This window comes from Dryobates pubescens, chromosome 13 (genome assembly GCF_014839835.1).
Source record: "Dryobates pubescens isolate bDryPub1 chromosome 13, bDryPub1.pri, whole genome shotgun sequence".
NCBI classification, from domain to species: Eukaryota; Metazoa; Chordata; class Aves; order Piciformes; family Picidae; genus Dryobates; species Dryobates pubescens.
The window spans coordinates 30,853,437-30,871,713 of NC_071624.1; the positions used below are offsets into that span (position 1 = coordinate 30,853,437).

Genomic DNA, 18,277 nt, shown 5'->3' on the forward strand with positions numbered 1-18,277 from the left:
CAAGCTGGGGAGGCGACAGGGAAGGGCTATGGCAGCAGCAGCTCTGACTCTTGGCTGAGTCCTGCAGCTTTCCAAAGAGCCTGGTGGAAAATGAGGAGGGGTCTGTAACTGAGCTTTGGAAGCCCAGACTCAGCACAAAGTTTGAGAACATCTTTGAGTTCCTCCTGTTAAAAAACACAGCACAGCTGGAGAAATACACTGGGCACAGTGATGTTTCAGGAGTTCGAATGCTCAAATTAATTGGTAAACATCCCTAAAAAGCTTTAGTTTTAGCCTCTTTAAGTTCCACGGCTCCTAATCAAAAACCCAACAGTGCTAATCAAAATCTGTCTTTAGGAAGAGGATACTCCAAATACACTGCATTGGATTGATTGTTAAAAACAAACTGCAGTACCTTTTTCTCTTTCGTTTCAAAGAAAACCAACAACTGCAAGTAGACAAGCACAGCGATTGCCAAAACCCACGTTCAGCTGACTGATGGATGCTTTTTTCCCCTTTTGATCAAAAATAAAGTTAAGGCTTGTAGCCTAATTCTCTTTGGTGAAAGAAAAAGGAGCAAGGAAACTCACACAAACAAGTCCTTTCCCACTTGTCTCTCCTCACTGAACCCCAGCAGATTCCCCAGCATCTTAAATCCATGCATAGGAAGAAACTGACACCTATTGGCAACTTCAATATTACTGCATGAAGCTGCTTTATTTCCAGCTACCACAAGAAACAGCTTCTCCTAAGCAGATTTTTCTTCACGACACACAGACATCAAAAAAAAAAAAATCATGTAGAGCTTTTCCAGTCATGACAAAAACGCATCCAGAAGATTTCAGACTCTCCTTTTTAAGAACAAAGCCCTGACCCTTCCAAAGTAAATGGTGATCTCTCAGTAATCTACAGCTTTTAAGAGGCCATTCGAATCGATGAACAGAAGCCCAAGTCACTAACGGCTTGACAAGAACTTTTTTCCTGCTCAATACTCTCTTGGTGTTTGGTATTACAACACACACAGCCTTGGGAACAGGTAAATGACATCCTAATCCTATCCACACCCTGTGACAGAGCAGAGCACAAGCAGCAGAAAGCATTTCCTTTTCCCTACTAGCCTACCAGTTACTGTGATACAGATGTTGAGGCAGCACAGGGACACTCACAGTGGAGGAACAGCTTTTGGAGAGCACCTTAAACTGTTCTCCTCAAGTGCCATGTCCACACATTTCCTGAACACCTCCAGGGATGGGGACTCCACCACCTCCCTGGGCAGCCTGTTCCAAAGCCTGACCACTCTTGCAGGAAAGAAATTTTTCATAATGTCCAACCTCACCTCCCCCCAGCCCCAGCACAATGTCAGGCCATTTCCTCTCATTCTATCACCTGATACTAGGGAGAAGAGACCAACCCCCACCTCACTGCAACCTCTTTCAGGAAGCTGTAGAGTGCAATGAAGACTCCACTGCAGCCTCCTCTTCTCCAGCCTGAACAATTCCAATTCCCTCAGCTGTTTCTCACCAGACCTGTTCTCCAGACCCTTCATTGACCTCCTCTGGACCTGCTCCAGCCCCTCAATGTCCTTCTTGGAGTGAGGGACCCAAAAGTGAACCCAGCGTTAGAGGTGCAGCCTTACCGGTGCCAAGCACATGAGCACAATGGAATGTGCTGCCCAGGGAGGTGGTGGAGTCACCATCCCTGGAGGTGTTCAAGAGGGGATTGGATGTGGCACTTGGTGCCATGTCTAGTCATGAGGTCTGTGGTGACAGGTTGGACTCAATGATCTTTGAGGTCTCTTCCAACCTTAGTGATACTGTGATACAATCACTGCCCTATCCCTGTTATTCTCAAGACAGATGTGAAAGCAGCTGAAGGCAAGTACCTGCCTATAGCTTTTCTGCTTGGACGTGGCACTTGGTGCCATGGTCTAGTCATGAGGTCTGTGGTGACAGGTTGGACTCAATGATCCTTGGGGTCTCTTCCAACCTTAGTTATACTGTGATACTGTGTGCTATATCACTTTACTGACCTGCTTGAGCTTTGGGGCCTGCTTAAGTAAAGATACATTTAAAAAACCCAACCCAAACCACCCAATGTACTTAGACCTAAGGGCCAGCAAAAAGCAGGCAGATCGCTGCCAATGTGATTTCAAGCTGCTGCTGATATGCACAGCCTGAAACTCCAACACCTGCAGCTTTTGCAGGTGTTTGTGCAAAATAAACCTAGGAGTTTTGGAGCTGCCTCTGGATGTCAGTGTGGCTGCTGCTCCCAGCAGTGAGAAGCTCGTTACAGCAATGATCGATACGCAGAAGAGCCAAAGATACACAAAGATAAACGCTTGGGGTCTCTTTGAAGCAACAGATTTCCTGAAACTCCAAATGAAGCCACGGAGATCTGCTCTGAGAAATAAAACCAGCAAACAATAACAGAAATCTGTTTCATTTCACTGCCCCCATCCCAGCCACCAGGCTGAGGCCAGTTCTTCTCACACATACTTGTGACGAAGAATTTCTTGGTGAAAGTGCAGCTGTCGAAGGCGGCGATTTTCTCTTGCAGCACTACCACAAGGATCCTGAAAACACAGAAATGGAACGTGTGCTTTAAGCCTTAAATGCATTGGTTTAAAGATTCAATATCTAAATGTAATTATTTCAAAAGCATCAATATAAATTCTCCAGTGATAAACAGCCAGGTTACCAACACGTGGCAGTTATGGAGGATTTTCTCTCATCCCAACCACATAACCTTCACGGCAGGAAGTACACAGATCTGATACAGAACAACACAGCATATTTATGATAGACCTCCTGCAGTAAAAGCTCCATTAAAAACAAAGAATGGAATTGCAAGGCTCCTGAATTACTCACAGTGACTCAAATAACAATCAAATCACCAATGGGTAGAACAGAAGCTAAATTTGAAGTAATTCCATTGCCCACCTCACTGCAAATTTATTAAACCATCTGATTTACTAGAAACAGGGCTCTTTTTTCCTTGCCCCTCATACCAAGAAGAGCAGCACCCAAATACAGTTAAGAGAAGCAGGATCTGTGTCAATCAGCAATATTACAGGTGTGTGTTTATGTATTCACTGCTACCTGTACACCCTCCTATTGTGAAATACCTCTTCATTAGAATCCTGCCTCCAGTCCTGGTGTCCAGAGCATGAGGACACAGAGCTGTTGGAGTGAGGCAAGAGGAGGCCACAAAGAGGATCCAAGGGCTGGAGCACCTCTGCTGTGAGGACAGGCTGAGGGAGCTGAGGGTGTTCAGCCTGGAGAAGACTCCAAGGAGACTTTAGAGCTGCCTTACAATACCTGAAGGGATCCTACAGGAAGGCTGCAGAGGGACTTTTCAGAAGGGTGTCTAGAGACAGGACAAGGGGGAATGGTTTGAAGCTGAGGGAGAGCAGGGTTAGACTGGAACTGAGGAAGTTCTTCAGTGTGAGGGTGAGACTCTGGAACAGGTTGTCCAGGGAGGTTGTGGATCCCTCCTGCCTGGGGCTGTTCAAGGCCAGGCTGGATGAGGCCTTGAGCAGCTGAGTCCAGTTGAAGTGTCCCTGCCCATGGCAGGAAGGTTAGAGTAGATGATCTCTGATGTCCCTTCCAACCTAAGGCATTGTGTGGTTCTATGATTACTTGAAAAGAACAAAAGCCAGATGATGCTTGCTGATGCCTTCTAAGTTTTGAGTCACAATTTCCACCTAGAAGACTGCACTAATGCTCCTATAAACAGGCATAATTTATCTATGTGTCTGCTAATTGATTTTGCTGTTATTTTTTACCAACACATTTGCCAAATAGCAGAGATTGCATCTACAGTTCCCAGGATGACTCCTGAAGCCTGTTCAAGAGGCTGGTGTAACATGAGCCACTTTCTATTTGGCTGGTGGAGAAGCTGATCAAAGTAATAAGTGTTGTCCTGCATCTCCAGTTCTTGCAGGACTCCTTGGTTTGTAACATCTCATCCTGGGACTTAGTCACTGCTCTGTTTATTGCCCTGCCTCTAGAAACAAGAGGTGTGCATTCTTGGGAGGCAGAAGTCAAGGGACATTTTCAGGCAAACAATCTCTCATTTTCACATATTTCAGAGCTTGAACTGGGAGCACAGGGACATTTTCAGAGAGAGCAGCTTATGTGCCAAAAGTAAAGGGCAGAACTCATAACTCAACAACAGGGGTTCAGATGTGTTAAGTCATATAAGAAATGAATGCAAGATTTCTACATTAACTACAGCAGGCTGCCCAGGGAGGTGGTGGAGGCACCACCCCTGGAGACATTCAAGGTCAGGCATGACAGGGCTCTGAGAAACCTGATGTAGATGGGGATGTCCCTGCTGAATGTAGAGGGGTTGGATTAGATGAGCTTTAAAGGTCCCTTCCAACCCAGTGCATTCTAGGATTTTATGATTCTTATTTGCTTGTAGCTCTCTCATTGTGAAAGAGATGCTTCCCTACACCCTTTGGATTGGCAAATCTCAACTCTGCATATAGAATTTACTATTAGTTTTGGACAAATCAGTAGATCTAGTTAAATGACATCGCTGGTTGAATGACATATCTAGGTAAATGACACCTCTGCTTAAATGACATCTCTTACAATTGCTTACACTGCAGGAGAGAAAACCAAAAGAAAATGTCAATTCTAACTTCCCCCACAAAGCCTAAAAGAAAGTTAAGCAATGAATAATGGACAGACTTCAAATGTGTGTACAGTGTAATGTCTGCGCAGAGAACCTATCTACATTTGAGTGCAATCTTTCCTGATCCTGCAGATTTGTGTTATCTGCTCTTTGAAGAGGCACTGTCTTTCTGCATAAATGAACCCCAGCAGATGGATGGTTCTAGAGGGTAAATACATAAATAATAAACAGTTTTCCATTCTTCTGCAACTCCAGTTTCACTCTAAATCCAAACTTCGGGCTCCATTAGAGTGCGGTACGCACCATTAGCGCTGCACTTGGCCACACTTAATGCATTTTCAATCTGAACCAGTGCGCTTTCCTTGGATAGCAACAGATTCTGATACATACCAGAAAAGCATCTACTCTGGATACAGCCTCATGGCTTTGAAGTAGCTTTGCCATTTTTACCACTTAGGAAAAGAAACATTAGCACCTGGAAAGACTTTTGAGTTGGGAGAAACTTTGAATGGTGATTTGCCTTTTGACTGGTTTTACAATTGGGTTTTTATTCTTCTGCTAGGAGGCCAGGCTGGAAAGATTTACTATCATCACACTGCACACAAGGGAACTTTAAATTTTTCAAGGGACAGTTGCACAGATAAGTACTGAACTCCTTCTGACAGCTTTTAAAGGAACAGTGAGCTATTCATGGCACATAATTCACCAACTCAACCACTTCAGTGAAACTATTTTTTGATGTAACAATCATACCCACATCCTCCAAGCAGCTGATTGGTGGGGATAACAAAAACTGCCATCCCTTACTTCTGTGAACATTCACACCATCAACATAACCTCCTCAGTGGTTGTGGTATTAAAGGTGTGCCTTTCTCTGCAATTTCTACTTGACCTTTCTTTGCAACTTCTACTTGTTCAGCCCGGAGAAGACTCCAGGGAGACCTAATCGGAGCCTTCCAGTACCTGATGGGGGCTACAAGAACAATGGAAATGGAACACAAAGAAGACAGACAAACTTTTCAGTGCTTGATACTCTTTAAACTCTCCATGATCCCATTTCTCCATCTGTAGGTGGATGATAGAGGATGCAAACGATTCCTGCTCACCCACATCACAGCTGAAAGAAGCTTCAGTGGTTTCAGACACAAAATGTTTTGAGCTTCTTAAATGAAAGCCACTGGAGAAGCATATTGGCATATTCAGACTGAAATACTACTTGAGAAATGGAGAACCAAAGCTATGCTGAGGGGAAAGTGAAAATAATAGCGTCAGGGAGCACAGACACCAGAAATTGTATTAATTACTGCCATTTTGCATGCTCTGAGGTAGAAAGAATGCAAACCTCCTTACCTTTTATTGCAATGCAGATCATAAATAGGAGTTTTAAACTGTATGGACTTGACCATCTCTCCTGTTCGCAAAGAGTAGAGGTCCACACAGCAGTAAGGTGGGCTCGTGCTAAAAGGAATAAAAAGAAGATCTGAATGAAAAGAAAAGCTTTTGGTAAAATTATTTCAAACTATTTCAGCCTCCCTTTATTATTTAGCACATTAAATGAAAAGAAAAACCCCAGCAACCCGGGCAGAAGGCTGGAGAACAAAGGGTCAGTATAAGCCTTCTCCATTAGGGGAAGGTATGATTAAAATTGAATTATGATCTCCTTGGTGGCCAAGAACCTGTGTTGTGCAACTGATTACCAAGTTCTTAGTTTCCTTTGTCACAAATGAGACTTTGGAACAGCAGACCTGACCAGCAAAACACAAGCCATTTGATAGGCAAGAAGTTTTAAGAGCACATGCTAGTTGTTTGAAAACTCCTCTGCCAAGTATCACTCTCCTAAAGGGAGTACTTCCTTCACCCCATGCAACAGCTGAATCATGACTTGATTTGCTAGAGGCACATTACACAGAATTCACATCACCTCTCTGATGGACTTTTGTTTGAACTACAGAGATCTTTCCAACTGCCTTGTGTCACTTTTATCATTTTCATATAAATAAAGCTCCAAGGCCATTTTGGAATAAAAAGGCTTGCTTTCTTTTGGAGAGGCAGAAAGTGCTGAGTGTTCTGATAGAGCTGAGGAAGGTAGTGGTGGAAACCATTTTACAAGCTGAGGAGAAGCTTTGATGTGGCAGTTCTTTTCTGCAACACCTTTTTTCCCCCTCCAAGAACGCATTAAAACGTTGGCTACTTCTAGGTCAAGGAATACGAAGGAGCACAAATTGCCAGCTGTACAAACATATACTAAGCATTGGTAAAAGAGGGTGTTGCCCCTTGCCCATATCTGCTTTATTTTACAGAGTTTAACACCATCCCTGACACAACACTTGCTTGTCTTTTGGATCTGCTCAAACTGCTCAAGAATTTTCTGGAGGAACGGAGTTGCCAACTGTTTACCTCAGATACCTCAAGGTAATAAACTGGTGCATGCAATAACACACAGCAGAGAAACAATATAGGCACAGAAAGACAGCTGCCAGAGAAATAATGGGGGGGGAGGTGGGAATCAGTTCTGACATTTTGCCTGCTGAAATTCTTCCCCAAACACACATTTTTCTAGGCACATATTTAGGCTAATAACTAGAAGGTGCTACTTATTCCTTTTAAGCACTTCAAAGGCTTTTCAAAAACACTTTTAAAGCACTGAAACTCAAGTTTAGTTACTCTCCATCAGAAGCTCATTGCTGCTACAAAATGCAGCAATCCACAGCAAGGTCTGTGGACAACCTTTTTGTTTTGATTTGGGTACATGTATTACCCAGGAGAAACAATTATTGTGATAAAAGAGTACACACACACACACACACAAATTCACATTGGAAAAGACCCTCAGGATCACCAAGTCCAACCGATAGCTCTGTTCTGCAAAGTTCACCCCTAAACCATATCCCCAAGCACCACATCCAAACAACCTTTAAACATGTCCAGGGATGGTGACTTAACCACCTCCCTAGGCAGCACATTCCAATGCCTGAAACTTCTGAAATAGCAGCTGATAATAGGGACTCTTAGCAAGGCGCACCATGAGCAACCAAATGAAGGGGGTCAGCTGACCCCACAGAGCCTTATTTCAAAACAGATATCCCAGAAGCTGATACAGCTAAAATTATATTAGCATCATTAATATAGATTATTATTAGCAAACAAGTCTGTCTTGAACAGCTCCATTCTGATTTGACTGAATATAGCTAACTACATGACTACAACTGCAGGGTATGTTCCTTCTAACATGTATTGTTCCAACAAAGCTAAGGGTAATAATCCTGTCACTTGAATAATTGATATTCTGTCATACCCTTCTTTTGGCTGATCATGAATCCTCATCATTGTAGTGACAGAATGAGAGGGAATGGATTTAAGCTGGAAGAGGGGAAATTGAGACTGGATGTTAGGAAGAAATTCTGTGCAATGAAGGTGGAGAGACGTTGGAACAGGTTGCCCAGGGAGGTTGAGGATGTCTCCTCCCTGGAGGTGTTCAAGGCCAGGTTGGATGAGGCCTTAGGCAACCTGGGCTGGTGGGACATGTCCATATCCAGGGCAGGGGGATTGGAACTAGAAGATCTTGAACATCCCTTCCAACCCAAACCATTCTGCAATTCTATGATCATATTTCAGTGTATCAGTGATGATTATGTAGAGAGGAATGATAAAATCAGGAATGTGAAAACACTTGGGGTTTTGTGGTCTGTCACAACTAAAACTTTTGCAAACTGCTCCCAGAGATTATTGACAAATTTTCATTCTGTATCCTGATAGTTAAAAGAGCTGCTTTAATGCAGGGGTATCAACAAGGTAAGAGACACAGATTCAGAGACGACTTCAAAAGGTTGGCATTAACAAATACACTCCAGCTCTTCTCTTCTATTTGACTGTTGCAGTGCAGGGATAGAACAAAAATAACAGATGCCTTGTACAGCTGGCACTTGACTACATCTGTGCTTATGCATCACAACACAACTACCACCTCTTCACAGCTTTGCTAGCTATGAGTCACACAGTTTATAAAAGCTGTGTAAAATGTTTGCACACAGAGACAAATACGCTGCACAGAACACCCACTTTTTATATGGCCAACAGGAGAAGACTGATGGAACCAGAATCAGGCCAAAGTTTTCTGTGCCTAGAAAGACCTTACCCTGCCTGCTCACAAGTGTTTACTTTCCTCCCTGCTGCCATGTGAGGAACAACATCCCACTCAAAGAGAGAATGGACATCAATTAGAGAATGGTCTCATGAGTCCGGAAAGGAAAACAAAAAACCCCCAAGTCTGAGAAGCATAAAACTGAAACAGAGCCTTCGCTGAGAAAGCTAAGCACAGGCCTTCAGGTGGCACTCTTCAGGTCAGGCATTTCCCAATTAACTGTGGCATTTTAAAAAAAGATTATAAAAAAGCAAAACTCAAGATGGAAGCTGGTTGGCCAACAGCTATTTTTTTCCATCTGCACAGAATATACAGCTAGACTCTCTTCAGAGTCACTGAATCACAGAATCACCTGGTTGGAAAAGACCTTAAGCTTGAGTCCAACCATAACCTCACATCTCCCTGTACACAGCTCTTGGGCTATGTGCCTAAGCTCCTCATCCAAACATCTTTTAAACATCTCCAGGGATGGTGCTTCCCTGTGCAGCCTGTTCCAATGCCTGACAACCCTTTCTGTGAAGAAATTTTTCCTGATAGCCAACCTGAACCTCCCTTGGCACAACTTGAACCTTTTTCCTCTTGATCTAACATACAGAGAAAAATCTACCCCTGCTCTAAATCACAGGGCAGTGGTTGGGATTACGCAGTAACCTGTTCTAGCTGTGGTCTCTCTCTGATGCTTCATAGACGCGCAAGAAAAGCAAAAGAAAAGCAGAGTGCACACTACAGAGTTAATTAATTGTATATTGGAAAAATTCCTTCCTGAACCTTTACACTGGAAAGCTGAAGCGTGAGATTTGATTCTGATCTTTGGAGTAATATAATTAGAATGTTGTGACCACAAAGGCAATTCTGTTCTCCCCAAGGCCTTGAAGAAGGTTTGCTCAGATTAACAGATTTCAGTACTCAAAGAATCATCTTCTCTTTCCAGGCCATGCACACAAAATCCCAGAAGCTCAAAGAAATTATTTTTTTACCAAGCAACCTAATCTTGCCTTAAAAGACTCCAAGCAACAATGAGTTCTCTATTTTTATGGTAAGTTGTTCCAACATTTAGATCATTTTATTTTTATGAAATTACTTATTATTGAAGACAGAATTTGTACACGTTCTGCTTTTCCAGCTTTGAAGTCTGTTCCCCACACAAACTCGCTGCATTATCTTTTGCATCAGTCAGTAGCCATCCAAAGCAATCCAGTTGCTAACTAATCTGCAATAAAGTGGAAAAGACTTTTATGTTGCAAGATTTGTTTTCAAGCCCTCTGAAGGAGGCACATCAGAACAAAACCTTAAAACCAGCAAACAAATAATTTCAAGGATTCCATGATCTATTCCTTAAACATCAGTGAAGGAAAAGCTTTCATTCAGACTTTTGCCATCTAGCCTCCTAAAACTCTCTGGCTCTCTGCATCCCAGCTCTTCACAATAAAGCTTGAAAACTCAACTCTGTAAGTAATTTTCTTGCTTCAGTGGCTGGTACTTGACAGATTCATTCAAAAGCAGGAAAAGCAGAGTAAGATTTCGGAGAAAGTGACACTTCCCCAAAATGTGTGTGCAGCAGCGAAACACAAAGCAGCAGAGACATTTTAAGTGTACCACAAATTGCAATAAGCATGGAAGCACTTATTTCTAAATAAGAAAAACCTGTCCCAATCTCAGACACATGTTGCTAAATCTAATCCTTTAAATACAAGAGAGGAAATTATTTGATACAGCTCTGAAGTGTTTGTGTTAAATACCAAGAGATACAAACTTCACTCCATTGCCTTCCTCCAATATTTTGATCAAGTCTAGTAAAACAAGTTCATCTTATCCTCTTACCTCACCATCCTCATGGGCATATAACAGAAGTATTTTCACACAGTCATCAACTCTGCAGGAGCCATTTGGGTACAGGTAAACTACAAGTCTCAGCCTGAATACCCAAAAGAGATATAGCAGAAGGAAACCACACTGCTTGCTCTTGTGTGGAAGGTATAAAAGGTGGGACTTGTGTGATGGTGCCAAAACGGCCACCAGACAAAGAGGAGCGCAGCCATCTGTGTGCGCAATGTGCAAGTTCTGAACAAAGGAAATGGATAAAAGGAGACCTAGTGCACATCAGTTCCTGTACAACACTATTGCAGGTAGGCAGAACAAAGACACAAAGGGCTGGGAGCAGAGGTACCACTCCACTCAAAGGAACTTCAGTGGAAGTTCATGAAAGAGATCAAAACAACTTCTGAAGTGTTGATCCCCACATCTCCCCAATGCTAATGCTTAAAAACGCCATTCAGCACTTCCCCTTCTAGTTGTCTGACTTCAAGGTTAGCAGTATTTTGTTTCTGTAATTTCACAAGCAAGGGATTTCTCCATTGTGCAGAGTCTTAACTCCTAAAACAATTGAGCACTGCCTCAGCAAGGACTGGTTTTGGTCTCTGTGGTCTCTGAGAGAAATTGAGGCTCAACAGTGCTCTGTTGGTCCTGAAGGTTGTATTCCACTGCCTGCATCTTGTCTGCCTGTCTCTCAGGTGACATAAATCCCTCTCCTCAAGTGGGTGAAAATAAACTACCTTTTACTGCAAGGTATGGTACTGTGTGAACCTTTCCTGCTTACAGATAAATTTGTATTGTCATGACTAGAAGCCCAGGTCTAAATTAATTCTGTCAATTACAGAAGACAAATGTGTTAAGCAACCACATTATGTCATATCTACATAAGCCAGCTATGTCCATTTTGTCTTAGCAAAAATGGTTTTGTTCAACTTCATTAAAAGCATTTAATGAAGCTAAACTTCATTAAAAGGCAAAGCTTGTAATTAAATAAATTACATTGCCATATGATTACAAGCTTTGCTATACTGTCCAAATAATACTTAATGGTAAGAGCACATTAAAACAAGCTTATTGTAAAGCAAGTAAATTCTTTGCCTTATTCTTCATGTCTGTCTTCATGCTACTATTTGCAAGTGGTTTTGAAATGCTCTACTTGGTCTTGTGCACATTGTTCCTCTCAAGAGCAATCACTTCTGTTTTTAGAATCTATTAACTCTGGATCAATTTAATTAAAGAGCTGTGATAAGATACCCCCAACTTAGGAAAACATTTACAACAGTGGACCTTAGGAAGAGATTTAAGAACTTCTAACAAAAAGCTAATTTCATGCCAGAGGAATTGCTGTGCTATTTCTATACTCTCTGTATCACAGAATCACAGAATGGCAGGAGTTGGAAAGGCCCTTTGGAGATCATCAGGTCCACACCCCCCCCACCCCCCCCCCAAGACTTAATATTTGGAATTCATTTATTTGGAGGAGAAAAAATAAGTTGTTCTCTGTCTGCACATCTTTCAGTCTCTGCTCTATTTCAGAAGCTTATGAGCCTTGGTTTCTTCTATCAAATCCCTGGGTTTTGTTGGCTTCTAAGACAGCTTCTTCCCTACTGTTTTATCCTTATTTTTCTGTTCACTAGCTGATATTTGCTGTTGAAAGTGTTAGATATACAGACTCCCGTGAAGCTGTTCTAATTACCATCCCATGAATCAGTTGTCAAGTGCCGCTTGTAAGTGGCAAGGCCAGCACTCCCCTCCAGGAGATCAAGTGCAGCCACTTATCATAACAATAGCACATAATGGACATACTACACACATGCACCACAAATAGCGTTTATCACAGTGCCACGAACATATGAGACACTTCACAAAAACACACAGCATGTGAAGTCCTGATTCAAAAGGTTTGTTATCCAAAAAGCACTAGGGGAAGAGCATAGCTGAGGGGGCGGAGGGGGGAAAGGAGCCTGTGCTGTATTAATAATGCAGCAAGACATTGGAATGCAGTATTTAATATCAACTCCTGTCAGACAGGACATCCTAACTTTAGTAGACAACACAGAAGTCTCATGTCTGTGGAAAAGAGCTGCCAGCCCATCTTTAAAATTTAGATATGAGAATTTCAGACACCTTTCAAACGCTTAGAGCAAAGTATTGTGGGCCAAAGCTGCAGTTATGTTGAACTGTTTAGTTCCAGATGTTGCTGTTTCTTTTTAAAAGGTGTCAAAAAAGCCCTCAGATACAACTAATATACAGAAAGCTTTCCCTTAAAAACAGTTTAAAATGCTCCAGCTTGTTGACAAGTATGAAATGATCACAAACAAGAACAGAAGAAAAAAGAATAATCTATTATCAGCAAATTCATCTGGAGATTAATAAGGCTTTCTGTAAGAAAAAACCCCTGCATTCTCCTCTTCTACAAGCATAAAACACTGCATCTGTTTCTTTAAAGAGATCAGAACAGATAAAAATTATCACCAACAAAATAAGCTTCCAAAACAAAATAGAAAGCATGTACCAGATTTTAAACTGCTTTGACTTCAACTTAGTACTGCAAGGCAGCAACACTTACTTATGCTATTAACAGATAAATATGGGAGGAGAGAGTTAGGGCTGCATGGGGGAAGAATGTGAAAATGTAAATTTTCTTGACAGTCCTGGAACAGATGTTCTGAACTGATGGAGGTCACAGATTTTTTCAGTTCTGTGTACTTTTGACATCTATTATGTCCACTTTTGTTCAATTAAATCAATAGCTCCTTTGCTTCCCAGCTGTAGTTGAGGTATCAGGAAGACTTGTGTTGTACATCCACAACTGGAAAAATCAAGGCTGTTTTAACTACATGCTGGTGTTTTAATAACAGATACTAAAGAATATAGGCACTGGCTCAAAGAGAGAAACCTAAAACACTGTAAGGGGAGGTTTTATAGCAGCCTTCCAGTGTCTGAAAGGGGCCTTGCAAGAAAGCTCGGAAGGGACTTTTGACAAGGGCTTGTAGTGATAGGATGAGGGGGAATGAACTGAAGCTTGAGGAGGGGAGGTTTAGACTGGAAATTAGGAAGAAATTCTTTACAATGACAGTGGCGAGACGCAGGAACAGGTTGCCCAGGGAGGTTGTGGATGCTCCCTCCCTCGAGGTGTTCAAGGCCAGGTTGGATGGCGCCTTGAGCAACCTGTTCTAGCGGAAGGTATCCCTGCCCGTGGCAGGGGATTTGGAACTAGAGGATATTTGAAGTCCCTTCCAACCCAAACCATTCTGTGAATCTATGAATCTATAAAAGGGAAAGGGAATCCTTAAAAATACTACAATAATTAGCAACCTCCAAATGACCCCAGTTCTGGCAGCAGATGGCTCTTCCCCCACTCTGCGTTACCAACAGCACGTGACACATCTCAACTGCTGTGTTCTCAGCACATAACAACCATCACCCATTCTCGTCATCAGAAAAGACTTTCTAGATTGGGTGGGGTTGTGTTGGCTTTACATTTTAAAACACAGAAAGCTAACCAAAGCCATACAAGGGGCTCCCCCCCTCCCAGCCCACCTTTCTGTAGTGCAGCATGTTGTATCACATCGCTTCGCTCTGTGGCATGTGGCACGTCTGTCGCTGAAGTGTAAAATATAGCACAAGCTGGCTTTTCAGCTGTGGCATGCTCTTGCAGAGAGACTAGAGTGTGACACACTTTCCACTTGACTGAGACATACCACATGTTACAAAACATAGCTGTCCCATCATATTTCCAGTTAGTTAATACAGGACGATTAGCGGCGTCTCAAGAGATTTGTTTCTCTACGAGGCTTACTTGACCATAGCTATCACTGAGGAAAAGTACATCTGGAGCTCCACTTTTCAGATCAGAAGCATTTTAGGGTTTTTTTTCTGGTATATATTCTGGACTAAATCTTGCTCTTGTGTGTAAGCAAACAGTCCTTTGACACAAAAGTTAGAGATCTGCACTTCTTGACCAGTCTATGAATATGTGCTCAGCTGGAGAAATGTAAATTTTGGAGTAAAGATTAACTTCTGAGTAGAACACGACTGCATTCCTCTTCTGCCTCTATCAATAACATTTCAGCTGCTTAAGCTTACAATCTGGTAGATGTGTTTCCTCCAAAAATACAGAATGAAAGAAATTAAAGAGTTGTCTTGTTGTCAAATGAAGCAGAAGTGACATGGATACACATGCATATAATTTCTATTATGATAAATGCTACACTGATCTTCATGATCATACAGGATGGACCAAAATAATAACAGTAGATTTTTTGCTTTTCCTGCAGCCACATGTGACAGCTTCACAGAAAAATATCTGATTTCTGGGAGAACCACACTGAGAGCAAATTGATGCTGAAATATCTCACCTCTAGCCAAATTTTACCCAGCACACCTAGAAACCAAACAGCATTTCGGGGAGCCACTTACAGCCACTGCTAGCCCTAGGTTTTACAAACTGCCACCATGTAGAAAACTCCAAATCAGTATCAAAGGGGGGGTTTTAATTAATTCTGAAGCACTTTTTTAGTTGCTTTCTCATCAGTGGCATATCAGAAGACAGCATAATTAGTAGAGATGGCAGCTGATTATTAAAACATATGCACACGAATTGTATATATTTGAGGCATTATTTGTTATGTTTAACAAAGAATTCTATCAAAAGCTAAAGACAGAGAGTCAAAAGAAGTCATTCTTCTGAAGCTTCTTCCAAAATACAGAGAGAGGTCTTTGCTCAACCATTTTGAGTGTCACATTTCCCTGCAGTCTGGTGCCAGGAAGTCTCAGCTTGGGTGTGACTGAATATTCGATAACCAATACCCCAAAGCTGCCTTTACCTACAACTGTTAACATGGTGAAAGTATTACAAAGGACCAAATATTTCATCCTGTTGATTCTTGCAACAAATTTCTTTAGATTTCAAGTTTATTCTTTCTCTTCTCTGATTTACCTTGTGATTCATGGCTCTGACAGGCCTACTGGCATCTTCTCATCTCACATGTAATCACCACCACCAAAGGCCAAATGAAGTAAGCAGCTCCACGCCCGCCTGTCCCGCCATCCCAACCCCCATGCAAAAGCACTTTTCTGGATTCAACATTAAACAGCAAGCCTTGTACCAACCTGTTTTATCTAAAATAGCTTTGCTGTTGGTGTCATTAGCAACATCAGGAGAAACGCAGGGGATTGTGCAGCTCTTCATCACCTCTCTATTAAACAGCCTTTGCCTCAAACTGCGTGATAGCCATCATTAGAAGACATCTTTCAGTCACTTATACATCTACTAAACCTTAATTGTTTATATGCTAGTATATGGCTCAAATTACAATTTTTGAGGAGCCTGAAAACAATCCCATTTCAAAGGAAGCATTAGAGGGGCTTAGAGTGCATATGACTGAAGTCAGGCAGGGAGAAGCTTAGATCTTACAGTTAAAGCACTTGAAAAGTGCTGTGAACAACAAAGCCTCGGTGGCATTCTGCTCACATCAGGTAGGCCAAAATTCTTCCTAAGTGCCCACTAATTATATGTTCTTACATCTTACCTGATTTACTTCATGGCTTGCCATGGCAGCCCATGTTCTACAAACGTGCAGGATGCTCACTGTAACTGAACTCAATGCAAGCTGGTTTGAACTCCACAGAATCACACAAATTCACATTGGAAAAGACCCTCAGGATCACCAAGTCCAACCGATAGCTCTGTTCTGCAAAGTTCACCCCTAAACCATATCCCCAAGCACCACATCCAAACAACCTTTAAACATGTCCAGGGATGGTGGCTTAACCACCTCCCTAGGCAGCACATTCCAATGCCTGAAACTTCTGAAATAGCAGCTGAAAATAGGGACTCTTAGCAAGGCGCACCATGAGCAACCAAATGAAGGGGGTCAGCTGACCCTTAGGGGTCAGCTCCTACATGAATTGTTTAACACGAGGAAAAAGTGTTAGCTCATCATAGACTCACAGAATGTTAGGGGCTGGAAAGGACCTTGAAAGATCATCCAGTCCAAATCCCCAGCCAGAGGATCACCTAGAGCAGATCACACAGGAATGCATCCAGGCAGGTTTTGAACCTCTCCAGGGAAGGAGACTCCACAGCCTCTCTGGGAAGCCTGCTCCAGGGCTCTGTCACACAGTGAAAAAGTTTACGTAGCTTTTCTCTCAGTGAAGCCACTGATACAGCCACCTCCTTTACTGGACCTCTTTTCTTCATATTTGGAGGAATTTCATAGTTAGGTGTTGCTGGTATTTTCAGGAGGAATTAGAATGGCTAAGGCACACAGAAACACTGCACTCACACCAAAGAGTGTGAATACTGAAATGGGAATATTGAAATGGGAATACTGAAATGGGAAATAGAGTCCCTCACATGGTGCAGGCAAAATGGATTAGAACTTTTCTTGTTATGCTCTTAAAGCCTCATCTGTAAAATATGATAATTATACTGTACAAATACTCCATTAATAATGTCAACCACAATTCATTTTAAAGACAAGTTGGTAAGCAATCATCCAAAAATGGGGTAAAGGGTGTCCTCAGGTGATATTGTCAGTATATTCCCTAGGCAGAATTTAAAGAAATAAAAAGGATTAAGCAAGATATTTCTGGGTTTGTTTTTTTTTAAAAGAACATGCATTACAGCTTTTTCACAAAAGGCCTTTTGCATCTCTATTTTAAATTACTGAAGGGAAGATTTCCTCCATCACGCATCTGAAATGATTTGTAAATCTAACATTTTGAAGCTACCAAAAGTATCTTCGCTCTGCTGCAAAACCAGAGCAGAACTAAAGAATAATTCCATCAGATTTTTTTTTTTAAATGGATTCCACTTATTGTGTTCTTACTGCCTTTTTTCCATACTTCAGAGATTTAAAAGCATCTAATCCATACATAAATGCTCGAGCTCAGCAAACTCCCTTGACCTTTCCTCTCTACATTTAATATTACTGAAGGAAAGAAAGAAAAAGGACAAGAAGGACTCCAGAGAGATGACTGCAAGAGAGAAAATGGCATTTAGTAACACATGTGAAGTTCAAACACCGTCAAGCTGTACCGAATTGCTCAAGTGGCAGCAATTGTGTGACAGTACCGATACAAGGGCTGTAAGTTACTGCAGTTTGCAATTAGCTGCTCAAACTACGAACACGAGGTGACAGCTGCTCTTCAGGAAAAAACCATTAAACAGCATCAATAACCAATGGTGTTAGTATCCTCAGAGAGAGAGAGAGAACAGCTTAAAGCATCCTGAAATTTCTGTTTTGCAACGTACTCAAAAATCCATCTCACAGCACATAACAGAGAAATAACCCTAAAACATATAAGAAAAGAAAATATAATCCTCAACTGTGCTCTGTCACACTGATTTATAACAGTTATTTCGAAGACAGACAAAAACACACAGATGCAAACAATTACCCTATTTTTGTAGGCAACAAGTGAGGTGGGTGGCAACTGAGAAATTTTGAAAAATCCTGTCACAATATTCCTTTTTTTTTTTTTCCCCCCCTCTCTCTCTCTCTTTTTTTTTTTCCTTAAGTAACCCTCATCACACAACAAACGCTCGCCACATCAGAGACTTTCCAGGGCCTGAAGGGCCACTTTGATTCCAGACCGCTGCAGGCATTAGCGGGGACGTAATTAGGGTAAAAAGTTCAACCACAGTTCCATGTCTAGAGTGCTGCCAGAAATAAATTTCCTCTCATTCACTGGTTT

The 18,277-nt window shown here is 41.9% G+C and overlaps 1 protein-coding gene across 11 annotated transcripts in view; it reads right to left on the reverse strand.

Annotated features, from left to right (window-relative positions):
* The window catches only part of BCAS3 (BCAS3 microtubule associated cell migration factor), a 375,413-nt gene that overhangs the window by 323,265 nt on the left and 33,871 nt on the right, over positions 1-18,277 (reverse strand). For all 11 annotated transcript variants that reach the window (XM_009902820.2, XM_054166698.1, XM_054166701.1 and 8 more), the window contains exons 8-9: positions 5,971-6,078; positions 2,475-2,551 (exon numbers count right to left, since the gene is read on the reverse strand). In XM_009902820.2, the coding sequence (XP_009901122.1) occupies positions 2,475-2,551; positions 5,971-6,078 (185 nt within the window). The remainder of the gene's footprint in view (positions 1-2,474; positions 2,552-5,970; positions 6,079-18,277) is intronic.